General features: G+C 56.8%; 2 protein-coding genes across 2 annotated transcripts; one reads left to right on the top strand and one right to left on the bottom strand.

Annotated features, from left to right (window-relative positions):
• Positions 1-338: 338 nt before the first annotated feature.
• On the bottom strand, positions 339-2,221 carry OXLD1 (oxidoreductase like domain containing 1). Its single transcript, XM_030534332.1, has 2 exons — positions 2,123-2,221; positions 339-1,495 (listed from the first exon to the last, which is right to left on the bottom strand). The coding sequence occupies exons 1-2, from the start codon at positions 2,195-2,197 to the stop codon at positions 1,016-1,018; spliced, it is 555 nt and encodes a 184-aa protein (XP_030390192.1). The 5' UTR covers positions 2,198-2,221; the 3' UTR covers positions 339-1,015.
• A 164-nt stretch (positions 2,222-2,385) lies between these two features.
• On the top strand, positions 2,386-8,407 carry CCDC137 (coiled-coil domain containing 137). The gene is made up of 6 exons (XM_030534685.1): positions 2,386-2,502; positions 3,561-3,691; positions 4,456-4,651; positions 5,191-5,273; positions 6,922-7,001; positions 7,409-8,407. The coding sequence occupies exons 1-6, from the start codon at positions 2,438-2,440 to the stop codon at positions 7,619-7,621; spliced, it is 768 nt and encodes a 255-aa protein (XP_030390545.1). The 5' UTR covers positions 2,386-2,437; the 3' UTR covers positions 7,622-8,407.
• The last annotated feature ends 7,906 nt before the right edge of the window (positions 8,408-16,313 follow it).

Raw genomic sequence — 16,313 nt, 5'->3', positions numbered from 1 at the left:
GCCAAAAGTCAGCTGCAGCCATCTCGGGTTAACCAGAACAAGCAGCATGGCAAAAGGCTGGTGCCACTGCTTGGTACCTGCTGAAACCCCCTTGTGCAGGGACAGGTACCCACGCTGAATACAGTCAGCTCTGAGTCCAGTGGGCCAGCAAATCCCACTGGCCCAGGGGAAAAGCCATTTCCTCAGGAGGATGAGGGGACAGGTTACAAACCCCAGCGAGGCCTCCTCTGAGAAAAAAAGCTGGGCTCCGGCAGCCAACCCATCTGAGGGGCCAACATGACAGAAAGCCTCAACAACAAGTGCTTACAACATGCTGAAGCCTCTAATAAGTTTAGAAAGACACAGCAAACAGGGTGGTGCTAAAGGGCTCCCAGGCCCTCCCAGGGAACTGCCGGTTATGCACTAGGCTCTTCAGCTCCAGCCACCCAGCAGCTGGGTGAGGAAGTAGTGTTGAGGATCCAGAGGGGAGCACAGCTGGCCATGCATCAGGGGAGAGAGAGGACTATTTATCCAATCCACAGTGGGGTTTTAAGGAGGGCTAACGGACTTAAACTCCCAGAGAATGTGGGATTTGAGTGCTGAATTCTTTGTCCCGTTTGGGATTCCCAGCCTAGATGTTAAACAAACACTCTTAAAGCAGTGTGCGCCAGGAGCGACTCCATTGCGTTAAGCATGAAGTAGGGCCAGGTAGGCGTTGCACAAGCCCAGAACAGAGACACACGCCTAGAAGAGGTTCACATTTTTAAGCACACGGGCATGAATTTATTTTCACCCAATTTCTGCCAAGAACTGTAACTCATACCAGTAAATAACAGCAATCCTTTTCCAACCGGTAGTCAAACTGGGCTCTTGAGCCCAAGAACCAAGCTTAAAAGGAGACGGACAAACTATGTTAAAAGAGGAGCCTTTTCGGAGAAGGGTAATAAATAAATATGGGCTCGCTCGCTCTCTGGAGTTTGTCATGCCATGGGAGAGGAGGAGCCATGGCAGAAGCCAACAGTGTAGGCTGTGAACATCAGTCTTTCTTCATGCGGAATCGGATTTCCATCTTTAAAATCATTTTAATGTTCTCATCTTCTATGTGCTTTTCCACAGCTGCTAAGGCCTGTTCTCCCCCATCCTGATAGTGCTTCTGCAGCTCCTCTACATATGCAATCCAAACGCAGTTGTGGCAGCCACTCATACAGCAGTTAGTGGGGGGAAGGAGCGTTGGGGGCTTGGAAAAAGGGGGCTCTGTGTCTTTCAAAGGTTCTGAGCCCCCCGCAGCGCAGGGATCTCCGTCACTCTGCTGGGGATCAGTCTGAGAGCCATCTCCTCGGGTGTCCGAATGGCTTAGATGGTGGCTAAAATCTGCATTTGTCAGGTCCATGGAAAAACTCCGAACATTGCAGAAGCAGCTTTTTAGGTGGTCTCTGCGCGGGAGCCCATCCCAGAAAGGAAACCCACATCCCTGCAGTCTCCAGCGCTGCGTGCACCTGAAGAGTTGTAGATTTACCTGGCAATGAATAACAAACTTACAAGAGATGTTGAACTGTCACATGCTGACGGCTTCGCACAGCCAGGTCTGGTCCATTGTTCTGATGGCCACCCGTGCCGATGGGACTATCCACGCAGCCCCTGGGGTGGGCCCAGCAGTGTGCAAGACTCGCAAGAGCAGCTCGGGTGCAGGGAGAAAGGCAGGATTCGGTCCGCCAAGTGCACTCGATAACCCCGTATTGGGGATGGAGGAGATGGGTCCAAATACAGGCAGGAGATCCCTCCATCCCCATCCAGCCTCCTCCCCCTCCCCCATACAGCCCCCCTGCTCCAACCCTGCTCCCCCAAACAGCCTCCTCCCCCCATACAGTCCCCTCCCCCGTTTAAACCCTCCTCCCCCAACTAGCCTCCTTCCCCTCCCCCTCCAGCCCCCCCGCTCCAACCCTGCTCCCCCAAACTGCCTGCCCCCCCGCTCCAACCCTGCTCCCCCAAACTGCCTCCCCCATACAGCCCCCCCGCTCCAACCCTGCTCCCCCAAACTGCCTGCCCCCCCGCTCCAACCCTGCTCCCCCAAACTGCCTCCTGCCCCTCCCTCCATACAGGCCCCCCCGCTGAAACCCCCCTCCCCCACAGCCCCGGTGCTCACCTGGGAACAGGCCCCGCCCGCGCTGCTCCGCCCCGCCAGGCCCCGGCCGCACCGGGCCGCCCCCTGGAGTAACATCCAGGCCGCGGCGCCCTGACAACGCGTCTCGCCTCCGCGTGAGCAGCAGCTTCCTCAGCCAATAGCCGCATCGGTTCCGCTCGGCGCGAACCAATAGTTGCGGAGAGGCGGTGCCTAGGGGGCGGACCAATGGGAGTAGGGGATTGGAGGGGCGGGGCTCCGGGGTCAGCCGGAAGTGGGGGCAGTCAGGCGCGAGGAGGAGTAGGAGGCGCACGTGGGCGCAAGCTGCTCCCAGGCCCGATGGGCAAACAGCCGCCGCCGCCGCCTTCGGGCTGCGGCGTTCGGGGGGAGCGGCGCAGGGGCAGGTCGGTGCCGCCCCGGGCTCGGTATCTGGGCTCGATGGGGCGGGCCGGGGGGTCCCCTCCGGGTCCCCCGGACTCTGCGGGGCGAGCCGGGCGCGCCTGGTCCCTTCCCATCGGGCTGGTCTCCTGCGAGCTCCTGCCTAGCACAGGCCAGTAGACACCCCCCTCCAATGGCGCCTGCATCCAGCCTCTGAAGTGTGCGACTGGCTCCGCCTTATCGCCCTGGGATGCCATTTCCCGCCCCGGTCCTTGGGAATCTGCCTCCGGGAACCCACTGCTACCCCCCACCCCCGGTCTAGTGAATGTGGGACTCTTGTTTTACCGGCCGGCAAGGCAGCAGCCCAGTCCAACCCCTCGAAGGGGGGGGGTGCAGCGTTGCGTAGCTGTTGGGCCCAGGATAGCAGAGACACAATATGGGGAAATATCTTTTGTTGGACCAGCTTCTGTTGGTGAGAGAGATGAGCTGTCGAGCTTACGCTGAAGAACAGCCCTAGTGTGTCAGACCAAAGGTCGATATAGCCCAGTATCCTGTTTTCCGAGAGTGATCAATGCCAGGTGCCCCAGAGGGAATGAACAGAGCAGGTGATCATCAAGTGATCCATACCCTGTTGCCCATTGCCAGCTTCTGGCAAACAGAGGCTAGGGACACCATCCCTGCCCATCCTGGCTAATAGCCATTGATGGACCAATTCTCCATGAATGTATCTAGTTCTTTTTTGAACCCTGTTATGATCTTGGCCTTCGCAACATCCTCTGGCAAAGAGTTCCACAGGTTGATTGTGCGCTGTGTGAAGAAATACTTCCTCTTGTTTGTTTTAAACCTGCTGCAGAGCTCTGTCAGCTCACTAGGTTGTCTCTTTTGACAAACAAAAGCTGGTCCACTAAAACATATTACCTCACCTGCCTTGCCTCAGTGAGAAGAGGGACAGTCAGCTGGATAGACAAACCCAGTCCACTGGGCCTGTTTCTCAGCTCAGACTCTGCCTCCTATTTACTTGGCCCTGCGTGCTGCACCTTTCCCTGTCCTGGCTTCTGACCACGGTTGGTCTCTTCCTTTTCAGCCACGAGAAGAAGAAAACCAACTCAAAGCCCAAACATGTTGATGAGCAGGAAATCCCTTATCGGCTTCGGGAGCTCATCAAGAGCAGAGAAGAGATGAAGAACCCCAAGAACAGGAGGAGAAGGAAAGCAGGTAAAGGCCAAGATCCCTGGGGCCTTATTAACCCACCTGAAAGATCCCACCACACTCAGACTAGGTCTAGTTTACACTAGTTACATTGACTTCACTGAAAATGGGACGTGGCCCCACCAGAGGTCCCTTCCATTGAATATTTTGGTTCCAGGGGTGGCCAGTACCAGCAAGTAGCAGAGACCCTGGAGGAGGCAGTTCTGGCATCATCTGCTGCCAGGTTCTGTTCCTCCTACCCCTTGTCAGTTGCTGGTCATCTCATGCTCTGACACAGGAGAGTTTATAGCTCTTCTTGGGAACGAAAAAAATCTGGGTTCCAAATTCCCAGATTTACCACAGAGGCTGGGCAGGTCATTGTTTCTCTGGGCTGCCCTTCCCCACGTGAAAACTGGGGACAGCACTTCCGTGTCTCTTGCTCTTTATCAGGGTCTTGGATATTTGGTGCTGCCACTCTAGCGATGTCTGAGATTAGTGAGGCTAGAAGAACGGGCAGGGGAGAGGATTTGGATGTACACGACTGTCCAGTATCTTGGAACCTGCTTTGTTCTGGCCAAGCCCAAAGGGTTGCTGAGTGGCAGCTTGAGGCTGCGGAGCAGATTCTAAACATCAGAGGAGTCAGGTTCTGTGTCAGCTTCCAACGGGAGTAGCAGGTGCAAACACCCTATCTAGATCCTACGTCCCTAGGATTTGTTGTGCCTGGGATGGGCAGAGTCCACAGATCTTTCTTCTCCCTTCCTCTGTCAAATGTGTTGTGATCTTGGCTGCAGCGAGCAAAAGGAAGCCTGCGGCCCAGGATGATATTCCCGTGCCCAAGTTCAAGAGGCGGAAGCAAGAGTCGGTGTCGGCTTACATCCAGCGCATGGAGCAGGAGACCCAGCACGTCCTGTTTCTTACCAAAAACCAGCTGCAGCGCAAGCCTGAGACTGAGGAGCCGGCCCCAGAGAAGTCACAGAAGAAGAAGGAGTAGGTCTGGGGGGAAGCTTATGCTGGAATGCTCTGATGTTGCCTGGGGAGAAGACCAAGCCAGTCCCCAGAGGGAGAAATTAACTGACACCAGCCATGGCAGAGACTGGTCCTATCCTCCCCCTGGGGCCAGTACAGGAACTTTCCCTCCAGGGGGCAGCATCGTCCATTGTCAGCCATCCAGCAGCTGGTGTTGCGCTCACGCAGGGCAGCCTTTGCAGACCTGTTCTGAGAAGGCTGCAGCACCTGGGTGATACCCAGAAGGCTGGGGTGGGGGGGGTGCCCCTGGAGGTGAGGGAGTGGAGTTGTCAGCTCTTAAAGGGATAGTGTCAGGTTAAAGATAGGGGGACCCCAGTTCAGAAGGTGCTGCACCCAGTAGTAATTAGAGACACCCTCTGCCCTGGAAGCTCCCAGTCTGAGTCAGGTTTAAATCCTGTAGACGGGTCTGTTCTAATCAGAGCGTTAGCACCCTTCCTCCCAGCACCCTTTTATTAATAAGCTCTCCCTTCCTTCTGAATGACCCGGCTCGGCATCCTTAGATTTCAGAATAAACGACTGGAGAAAATGCGAAAGAAGAGAGAGGAGAAGAAAGCAGCAATGCTGGAGAAGGCCTTGTTCCAAGGTAGGAGCGGGTACGGACCGGCAGTGCTGCGCTGGCTCTGGGCACAGGGCTGGAGCATGGAGCCCTGTCTCTCTGCCATACCCAGGGGGAGGGGTCTGCAGATGGGAGAGGGGTGTAGAGGAGGTTTGCGTTACCTGAAATTTGGTCCCAAGTTCTTCTGCTTCCTTGGCTCCTCATTGTCCTGGCTCTGTGATGGGCTGCATATGCCCAGGGAGCTTCCTGGGAACACAATGTGGGGCCCAGCCAATAGCTTGCTGATGGGGCAGTACTTCCTCCAGCCTGCCTCGCGAAATGCTGCCCGCAGATCCTTGTTAAGCTTGGCATTCTGCTTCGCTCCCTGTGCTGTGCTGTTCTGCAGCACTGTTCAAAGCGGCTCTCCCCAGAGGTGGCTGCATTTCAGCAGCAATCACTGTATATGCTGGGTCTTTAAAAAGCTTTGGGGTGGTGGGAGCTGTTGGGTGTCTCTGCTGGTTCCTGTTGACCTGAATTTGATGGGTTCGTTTTTATGGCTCGCCACTGATCACATTTGACCAGAAGATTTACAGGTTTCTGTCCAATTTAGACTACAGAGTTTAAGAACTCAGAGAGTTCTGTATTGGGAGAGGACTCTTGGGGTGCTTGGCAAGAACACGTACACTGAGGACAATACCAAATTGATAAAATCTTTATTGCCTTTAACATAAAAATATAATGAAACTTATAACTGCAAAACGGTAAATGAATTTCAAAACTTCTGGTGGTAACATTTTTATAACATACTCACCCCCTTCCTTGGGAGCCTAGTAATAGGAGGTGAAGGACCAGCCTCACTCCTGGCAGGCCTGATTACACGATGGTGCTGGCTTTCCCAATGGTTAGGAATGTTGAGTAGTTCTACTTCACTGCACGAGCTGAGCTGACAGCGTGATAGAAGATTGATGACAAGCACTCCACGAAACCGAAGCTTTAGGAGTTAGAAGATCTTAGGTTTGTTTTCACTCCTCTAAATTCTAACTTACTAAGCGCTGTCTTACAAGGTATTTTATAGGATCCTGACCGATATAATTTAGGCCCAACCTACTACACTCAAATCTTGTTTCTGTATCCTAAGAAATTTATGGGGACCCTTCTCCTATAGGTTAGTGGATTATGACACTTACTTTCTAAATATATTAATAAGGATTCTCTCACTCCAAAACTGCCAGCCTAGACTCTCTGGATGGCCGCGAGTTGTGGTGTACCCTGTGGTTACCAACCGGTTGTAGAAGCCGAATAAACCTGTGATATGATGTGGATAGTTCCTCCCTTTGGTTCCCCAAAGTTCAGGGACCATTCTTATCAGTGCCAAGGGTTGCCAGCTTTTATGCTGACATATTTATAACTAATTCCAGTTTCTGCTACATAGCAGATCTTACAGGCCAGTAGGCTTCTTGCATTTCAGCAAAACTCATTATTAGGAAACACATGCCTCAATGCACCCTAAATTCCAAGGAATTAATACTGATAAAGGAAGAATGAAATGGATTAATTTTGGAAAAGGAAACATTAATTAATACTGCTAGCTGGATTAGGAGGATATAATAGCTAGCAAAATAATCCTATGGGCTACACTTGCACCACGACCGAGATCTCAAGAAACGTTTGTCTCCTTCCCGCCCCTTCCTTTCAGATCCAGTCCAGTTTGGTGAGGTCGCCATGCAGCCGCCAGTGCTTACCGTGAAGCCCAGAAAGGGGGTAAACAAAGAGAAGGTAAACTGTTGCTCCCATCTCATTTCAGCCTTGGGCTTGTCACCCAGCCCTGCCAGTGCTGCTCAATCTGACCCTCAGCCCTCCCTTCTTTTCCCCCCCCACCCCCCATCTGCCTGGGTCTCTCAAGCAGAATTTGCAAGTTGTGGGGTTGCCGAACTCTCTTTCCAGGGCCCTGGATTTGAAGCCAGCTTTCCAGAAGGACGAAAGCGGAGTGGAACCAGCCTGCTGGCACCATGGGGCCTCTTGAGCTTAGTAGGAATTTTCTTGACAGTAGAGACTTGGAAGCCCCTGGCATCAGTCGCTGCCCTTTGGCAGGTGCCTTCTCCCTGCGCCCTGCTCTGCGGTGGGCTCCATTCCTGGCATTGACCCTCTGTCCCTTAACAGTGGTTCTCTTTCCATTTCTGTAGGCTCGTCCGAGGCAGCTCCTGCTGACGGCTCTCCTGGCTCCTGGCCACGCAGCTCCTGCCCGGAAAGCTGTCCCCATGTCCCTCGCTCGCCAGCGCATCATGGAGGAGGAGAGGGAGAGGGTCATCCAGGCCTACAGGAACCTAAAGAAACGCAGACAGCAGCAGGCGCCCGAGAGCTGCCTCGCAGGGGACAAGCAGGAGAAGCCAGTCTGAGCCCTCGGGCAGCCAGTGGTGTCTTGTGGGGGGGAGATGTGGCCTTGGTCTCTGAGTACACGTGGGGATGCTGATATGGTGAGAGGTGTCCTCAGGTGCTCCAGGGATCTGCTGTAGGGTGAGGAGCCCTCCCCAGTCAGTCTGACTGAGTCACCAGGACGCAGGCCCAGGAGGGCAGGATCTCACAGCCCCTCCCTCAGTGTGTGGAGCACAAGGCTCTTAGCCAAGCAGTGACAGCAGCCAGCCCTCACCTGGTGTAACATGCTGCATCAGGCCCCAGAACTCTGCTCTGCCGCCTTCCTGCTGGAGCAGAACCACCTGTGACGGGAGGGTGCAGGTCACTCCAGCCCCCAGACCTGAGTCTTTGGGATCAGCTCCTTGTCACTCGCAGGCTCAGCCCAGAGGCGACACTGTTAGCAGCAGGAGGCAGGCACGGTGCCATGGCCTTGGCTGTGTGCGGAAGGGAGGGTAAAGGAAGGTGCTGGAAAAACCCATTTGTGACCATGCATCCCTGCTGCTCTCCGAGTACCGCCTGCCTTCTTGGCTGGGGGAGCTCACTGGGCCAGCGCCCGGAGGTGCCGAACCTGCTGACAGGAAACACTCTTGAAGGGGCAGTCTCACACGGCGCTGCCTGTTTGTGCCCTGGACCACCTCACCCTCACCGGGCACAGGCAGGGCAGGCCCAAGTGGTGGCTGCAGAGCCGGCAGGCTGCGACTCCCAGCCTGAGCTGGGGGATGTTTGCTTCTTCAGCCAAACTCAATAAACAGCAGGAAAACGAATGGAAATCTCCCTCTGCATTTCTTCACCCATCTTAACCCACCTTTCCTGCCCCTAATCCCCGAGCAGGGGTCTGCTTCCTTCCCTGCCCTGCAATAGCAACGACTCCCCTGCAGGTGGCAGCCTGCACCCAGCACATGACCTGGCTAGCCAAGCCCCTGGCCCCCTCCCCTTGGCCTGCATTCCCCACCGTGGGCATGACTGCTGGCCTCTGGCAAGGGGAGACTATCACGTGGCTACTGCGCCCATCGCTACAGCCGGGAGAGGGAGCTCCTGCTAGGTGCATGGCTCGTTCCATAGCCCGAGGCAGACGGGCTGTGTGCTAACAGCACTGGTTGAAACTCAGGACTCCCGGGTTCTCGTTGCAGCCTTGCTGGGCGACTTGTGGGCTCTGTGTGTGCCTGTGCCTCAGTTTCCCCATGTGCTATGGAGAAAACCAGGGTTTGAGGTGGGATTCCCCTGGGAAGGTTGGTCCGACTGTCACGGGGTGGTGCTAAAGAGGGCAGCATGTCTTTGGTCTGTCCCTGGCAGGCCTGTCTGCGTGGCACAATGGGGGCCCCCATCCATACCCTCCCCTCGCCCCAAGTCAGGCTGAGTTCCTCAGCTGCTCCTTAGCCCTCTGTCTGCCTCCATGCTGGATGCTCCTCCTGCAGCTTCTGCCTGGTAGTGAGGCTGCTCCTCTGTCCCTGTGCTGGGGTCCCCTTACCCAGCTCCTCTGCTCTCACCCAGACAAGTGGGGAAGAGAATGACTTTGGGGCATTTTCTCAGCAAGCCACTGTTCTGAGTAGGTCCTGCACACATGCAGTTCCCAGCCCTCCCCTCCCCTGGTCCCTGAGGGGGTTCCCTTCCAGTTTTAACAGCTTTTAGTTCCCCTGGGATCCTCCCTTTCTAGCCATTGTGCCTCCCCCATCCCAGCTCCCTGGCACCACTTCCAGGAGCAAGGTGGTGAGGCTGAGCACAGGACTCTGCATTCAGCAGGGCTGGGGCTCCCCCCATGTGTTAGACTCAGGATGGATCCCGGTCTTGAGGCCAGGAGCTCCAGTGCCCCTGGGGAAGGTGGGTGACAGCTCGTTTGGGGGGCAGGGGCTAAGCTGTTGGGTGTCCTGAGGTTTTCTGGGCCAGACATCAGGCTGCCTTTGACTGGTTCCTGCAAAGGACCTGCCGCCTATCCCCCAGACACACTCCACCCAGGACAGAAGCCCCAGCTTGTTTGAACAGACACTCTGTGGCTTGTACCCAGCCTGAGCTGCTGGGGCCTTGTGCTAGGAGATGGGCTGCGCCCCACCGGCTGCATGCATCTCTCCAAGGGGTAATTATGGCTGGTGCCTGTCAGGCTCTTCCCTGATGCACTAGTCACAGGCCTGGGCTCTGCGAGCACTGCCCCAGAGAGATTAGCTCCAGGGGCTTGGCCACTTGCCCCCTCTCCCAGCCTGACTGCAGTGACCTTTCCTGGCCGGAGGGAGGCTCACGTTCTACCCTGGCACAGCCTGCAAAGGGTTGTGGTTGGAGCCTCTGCCAGCATAACCCGGAGCCAGCCTGGAGACGGGGGCAGGAAGGAATATGAATCCCTGCCTCATGGGGTGTTGGGTGTGCGCATCAGGGCGCTGGATCTGCCTGCTCCATGCCCTGTGTAACCAGCCTAGTGCCCCCAACCCATGCTCCTGAGGTGGCATTGCCAAGTGAGGGAGCCCAGCAGCTGCCCCCCTTCCACCAACTTTCACTCTGCCCCACCCTGCCCCTCTCCAGACCACGGTTCATGGGCTTGAAACAACCCCCGGTTCCTCTGACTCCAGGCAGCGTGCTGCACCCCCGCCCAGCACACCGCTGGCTGCTCCAGCCCAGGGCTTAGCCACCCGGAAGGCGCAGAACCTGGCTGCTGGGCAGATCAATGGCCCCAGAGGTTGGCACATTGGGCCCAGCACAGAGGGCTCTTTGCTCAGCAGCTGTTTGTGATGGAACAGGCTGGGGGAATCCAACCAGCCCTGCAGCCACCTGGACGGGGGGAGGATTATGGCAGGGTGGGGTCAGCGAGCAGAGGGCGCTTGGCACCTCCCTGTATTGGGCCCACCGAACCCCTGCACCAAACTCCCCTCTCTGCCCTGCTGGGCAGCGTTCTTTGGCCCTCGCCTGAGCTGATGAGACCTGGGCCTGCCAGTCCTGCTGCTTCCATAGCACAGGCTGGCGGGGCCGCCGGAGCGGGACTCATTCCCCCTGCCTGTGTTTGTCTCTTGCTCTCCGGGCTGAGCACTCAGCCCTGCCTGCCCTGCAGCCCAGCAGAGTGGGACACCCTGTCCCAAAGTCAGCAAGATGAAAATCTGGCAGCTGCCTCCTGTGTCATCATGGGGACTTGGCAAAGGTTCTGGCCCAGCGCACCCAGGATCCCAGGGAGAGGCACCACATGCCCGGCTCCAGCTGATCCAGCCTCTGCTCTGTGTCCCTATTTGCTGAGAACTGGGACCCCCCCTGCCAGTGACTGCCCCCTGCCCTGCCCCATTGCCGGGCCTGCTAGGCACCCCCTTGTGGCCAGCTGTGGCATAGCAGCTCTCCAGCCCTCCCCCCCAGCCCCACGGGGATTTCCAGTGACTCAGCTGGGTCACCATCTTCAGTCCCCCCCTTCCGAGGTCACCGCTGTCCAAAGTGAGAGTCCCAAGCTGAACAAACCCTCCCACCTCTCTGGGCTATTCCTCAGTCTGCCTTCAGGGCTCAGCTTGTAGCCCCCCTGGAAGAGTTGCCCCCTCCCCCCCAACCTCTGGGCTTTAGCCCCAAGCCCCATATGTCATAGCTAGGTCTTCTGCTTTCTCCTGGGCCACTTCCTAGTAAGCCTCTTACCTTCACACGTCTCCCAGTCTCTTCCCTGCTTAAGCCGGGTCTCTCCCAGGCCTCCCTGCTCCGAGCAGTCTACCTGGTTCTCCTCACAGCTGGGCTTTGTCACCCCTCAAGCCAGTTTCTCCCTGTCTGCTGCAGCCACCTTCTGCCCTTTGTAGGGAAGTGCCCAGTCCCCTCAGGTGGGGCTTGGTCTGTAATCAGGTTGGCTTAGGCCCCAGCTCTCCAGCCCACGGGACTGTTACTACCTGGGTTGGAAGCTCTTTGGGGCAGGGATTCGCTCTTGGTTGCGTGGGTTCCAGGGCCCAGCTCCATGGAGGGCCCTGACCCCGATCTGGATCCACAGGACGCCTGTGATACACCTGGCGTTTCCCACACCGGTGAAACACTCGCCCTACGTGACAGCTGGTTTCCTCACTTTTCCAGGGTAATTTGACTGATCAGGCCCAGCCAGCGCTGTTCTTGCTGGGCCTTTGGGGAGGTTTCACCAGGGTTCATTGAAAGAAAGTTTTTCCCCTGTGTCTAATGCAGCTCTAGAATTTGTCTGCCGGGTGACACATGCTGGCCAGACACAGGGCTTGTGTCAGCTGGAGGCCTGACTGGACCAGTTCAATCAGTGCCTGGTGCTTGTGCTCTTGGAAGTATAGTGCAACACCCGCCCCCCCCCCCCCCCCGGCTCCTGGGCTCCCTGCACGCACCACTCCATGGAAGCCCCTCATTCCCCTGAGCTTTTACCTCTGCGCATTGGCCTAGCTCCATCTTACAGTTGCACTGCAGGAGGCCCACAGCAAGCAAGGCCCCTTGAGCAAATACAGTCCCTGGGGCTGCAGCACCCTGGCTCCGCCATGCCGGTGGGTGAGGAAGGGCCTGCCTGGCTCAGGCAGCAGCTCCATGGATAGCAAGGCTCACTCTGTGCTGAGCAGGTGTCTGTCCCGCTTTCCTCTGCAAACCCTGGGTGAAGTGGAAGGGCCCCTCCCCTAGCCCCGGCCTCTGCAGGTGTTTGTACCAGGTGCAGAGAAAGAGGCGATGCAGGGGCTGGGCTGAGAGCAGCAGCTGAAGTTCACTGGGAACAATTACAGAGAGCCCCGGGGAGAGGGAACTAGCTGCAGCTCTTGCTGCGCCTCCAAAGGCAGTCAGTGTGGAAGCAGAGCCAGCCCTGGCGGGGAGACTGCTGGGAAAGGGCCCCTCGTGAGCACCCTGCGCCCCTATCATAACCTTAGTCCCAGATTTGGACCTTAGTGTCCAAAATATGGGGGTTAGCATGAAAACCTCCAAGCTAGTTACCAGCTTGGATCTGGTACTTGCTGCCACCACCCAAAAAATTAGAGTGTTTTGGGGCACTCTGGTCCCCCTGAAAAACCTTCCCTGGGGACCCCAAGACCCAAATCCCTTGAGTCTCACAACAAAGGGAAATAATCCTTTTTCCCTTCCCCCCTCCAGGTGCTCCTGGAGAGATACACAGACACAAGCTCTGTGAATCCAAACAGAGTGACTCCCCCTCTCCGTTCCCAGTCCTGGAAAAAAGAAGCACTTTCTTCTTCACCCAGAGGGAATGCAAAATCAGGCTAGCCAATTCAACACACACAGATCTCCCCTGATTTCTTCCTCCCACCAATTCCCTGGTGAGTACAGACTCAATTTCCCTGAAGTAAAGAAAAACTCCAACAGGTCTTAAAAGAAAGCTTTATATAAAAAGAAAGAAAAATACATGCAAATGGTCTCTCTGTATTAAGGTGACGAAATACAGGGTCAATTGCTTAAAAGAATATTGAATAAACAGCCTTATTCAAAAAGAATACAAATCAAAGCACTCCAGCACTTATATTCATGCAAATACCAAAGAAAAGAAACCATATAACTTACTATCTGATCTCTTTGTCCTTACACTTAGAAACAGAAGATTAGAAAACAGAACTACTTCTCCAAAGCTCAGAGAAAGCAGGCAGACAGAAAACAAAGACCTCAGACACAAACTTCCCTCCACCCAGAGTTGAAAAAATCCGGTTTCCTGATTGGTCCTCTGGTCAGGTGCTTCAGGTGAAAGAGACATTAACCCTTAGCTATCTGTTTATGACAGCCCCCTTGGCAGGCTGGCGTGTGGCTGCCTTGCTCGCGGGGCCCTCAGCTCATGCCAGGTTTCCTGCGGATGCTCTGGCAGCTCGCCCTATGTGACAGCTGGGGTGGGAGGGATTGCATGGCACAGTGCAGTTGTGGTCCGGGGAGGTACCCCGAGATCATCCAGTAGGGGTCACTTGGGGTCGCCCAATGTGAATGAAAAGCTGCAGACCCCAGTAGCAGGTGCCCATGGGGTACGCTCTGCCAGCCACCTTGGGACCGGCCAATTCACTCGCCCACTGACCCACTTTCTCCTCCAACAGCAAGCGAGGACATAGGGAAAGAATCCAAAGTGCACTGAGCCCCCACCCCTGCTGTGCTGGATTCCCCAGCAGGGTCCCTCTTGGCAGAGGGAGTCGTTAGAAGCCGATTTGCTTCACCTGCTGCTCCTGGACAAAGGCAGGGCTGTTCAGTGACCATCAGGTGTCACTTTGGCTTTGCTCGCAGTGTTTGCACAAAAGATTTCCTGTTGGTGTTGATCTGCTCCACAGCCCCTGCCTGCCTGGGTCCGGCCGGCTCTGACGACAGCATTGCGTCGCTCCATTCTTGGGTTTTCTTTCAAACGGAGATTCAGTGCTGGTGGAAGGTGCTGGGCAGACAGGCCTGCCGACGGGCATCCTCTGTTGCCCAAGCAGATATAGGTTGGATAAACCAGGTTGGGCCCGGTGTCGCATGGATCCACATAGCTGCGTTGTCCTTTGCATTCAGGCTACAAGAGCTCACATTTAAGAGCTGTGATTTTTAAGCACTGCATAACACAAAAAGCCGAGTCTGCTTGGAGCCACAGCCTTCCACCATGGGGGTGACCTTTGGTCTCCGCAGCCGTGCTCTGCAATGGCCATACTGGACCCTGACATCTCTGCTGTGCCAGCAGGGTGCCAGCTAGTGCCCAGGTTTCCCTAGGACGGGCCCTCAGAGCTGGACTGAGAATCACCAGTGGTTTCAGGACCTTAGTTAGGTTCCAGAAGAGCAGCAGGCAGTGGAAGCGGCCAGGTCTGTGGGCTAATCTTCAGCCTTGGCCACACACTGAGAAGCCAGAGGAAAAATCCCTATTTCTGGCTGGCATTTTCGCACTGCAGAGAGCATGCTGGAGCCAGCAGTTCCCTGCTGCCTTGGAGGGGGCCTCGCCTGTCATTACTGGGGTCACTCCCCGGTGCCCCTCTGCCCATCGTATCCAGGGGATTGGGTATGAAGCAATGGTGCCTGAGCAAAGCCCCACGGGCCGCGACCCTAGGCGGTCACTGGCTGCAGTTGACGTGCCCAGCGCTATGCAGCTAGCCCCTGAGCTGTGCTGTCTGAGACGCGTGGAGACCATGGCTCTCAGTACAGGCAGGGCGGCCGAATTGGATGGCACATTACGAGCCCCTCAGCCAGCTGGCTCATTGTTCACTCCCTTCCCTTCCGTGCCCTAGGCGTGTGGCCGGAGCAGTCTGTGCCATGCGAGAGGGCAGGGCCAGGGTCTGCATCAGCTGGGCACAGCCCCCGCGGCCACTCCTTCTATGCCAGTGGGCTGAACAGAGCGAGCCCGAGCCCTGCCTGCCAGGCGCGAGAGGATCTGTACTGTTCACACCTCTCACCTGCTGGCAGCCCAGGGAGCCCAAGGCCAGGCAGGACAAAGTGCTGATCCAACGGGCTGGGCAGTAGCCAGGGTGGGAGCCTCCGAGCGCTGATCTACCCTGAAAAATCCCCCCCTGAGAGCTGGAGCTGCTGACCTAGCCCTACGCATGAGTGTTTCAAGTGTAGTCATAACCCACGACAGTCTGAGCCCTCCCCAGGCAGATTACAGCCTTTCTGAGCAGCCGCTGCAGGTTGAACACAGCTGGGCTAGTCAGACCTGTCTGGAGAGCGCATGTTACCCCCACCCTCGCTGTATGTACCCCAAACGCTCTGGTCCATCACTTCCGCCTTCGCCAGCTCGCCCTGTCCTGAGCAGCCCCCAGGGCAGGGACTGGCTGACAAGGGACTGGCTAATAGGAGCAGCGGTTGGAAGCCGGAGTCACTAAAGTAACCACCGCGGGCTCCTTGCACCGAGCAGGGCTCTCTACCCCCCGACGCCCGTCCTAGACGTTAGCCAGGGCCCCCCTGCCCAGTGCCTCGCCCAGGAGGGCTCAGCCTGCAGCTGGGCCTGGGCCCAGTCCCACGCTCAGCCCCAGCTGGGCGTCTCGGCTGGGACCTGGTTTACGTGGCTCAGGGTGGAGGGCCATAAACAATACCATGAACGCCGCCATGGCATCAAAGGCAAGCACTTGTGAGGGCTGGAGGCAGCTGGGTTTCCCGTCCCCTCCGCCCTTTGTGCTCCCTGGATGGGCTGCTGGAAAGGGCAGCGGGGTGTGTTTAGGAGGCAGTTCGTGGCCACGAGGAGCTTAAACACACATGCGTTGCTTGGATACCCCCTTGCTGCTGGCGAGGTGCCTGGTAAACACCAGCTGGCTGGGGTGGCAGCCCCCTTGGGAGCCTGCGGGCTGGGCCCTGGGGCCTCCCCTGACATGCACCTTCCAGAGCTGGAGCTGCAGGCTGGGTAGTGGCGGGGAAGGGAGCCATGGTGCAGCTGGCTGGCTGGCAGGGCCCAGTTCGGTTTGGTTCCCCAACTGGGGGATCTGTGAGCCTGGGGAATCGCTGTGTCCTTGCAAACTAGACCAGGCAGGTCCAGAGCAGCCTGCATCAAGCAACCGACCTCTGGCCTTTCCCAGCTCGGGGCTGTTAATATGTTACCAGAGCCATTGATAACAGCCAAATCCTCCCCGCTTCCCATTTTCTGCCCTTCCCCCATGGAGCTGGGAGTGAAGTGGGATGTGTGGGTCACTGCAGGGCAGGCAATGCAGGGGCATGTGTCTACTAGCCTGGTTTGCTTGCCGGCCTGGAGGGTTTAGCTGGGTGCAGTCGGCTGGTTACTGAGTTGGATCTGGGCTTTCAGAAAGGGGGACCCAGAAATCTGTGGGGCCCTGGCTTCCAGTCCCTGCATGGTGGTTAGAGCAG

Source organism: Gopherus evgoodei, chromosome 15 (assembly GCF_007399415.2).
Source record: "Gopherus evgoodei ecotype Sinaloan lineage chromosome 15, rGopEvg1_v1.p, whole genome shotgun sequence".
Taxonomy (NCBI): Eukaryota; Metazoa; Chordata; order Testudines; family Testudinidae; genus Gopherus; species Gopherus evgoodei.
This window is presented reverse-complemented; position numbering and strand designations above follow the sequence as displayed.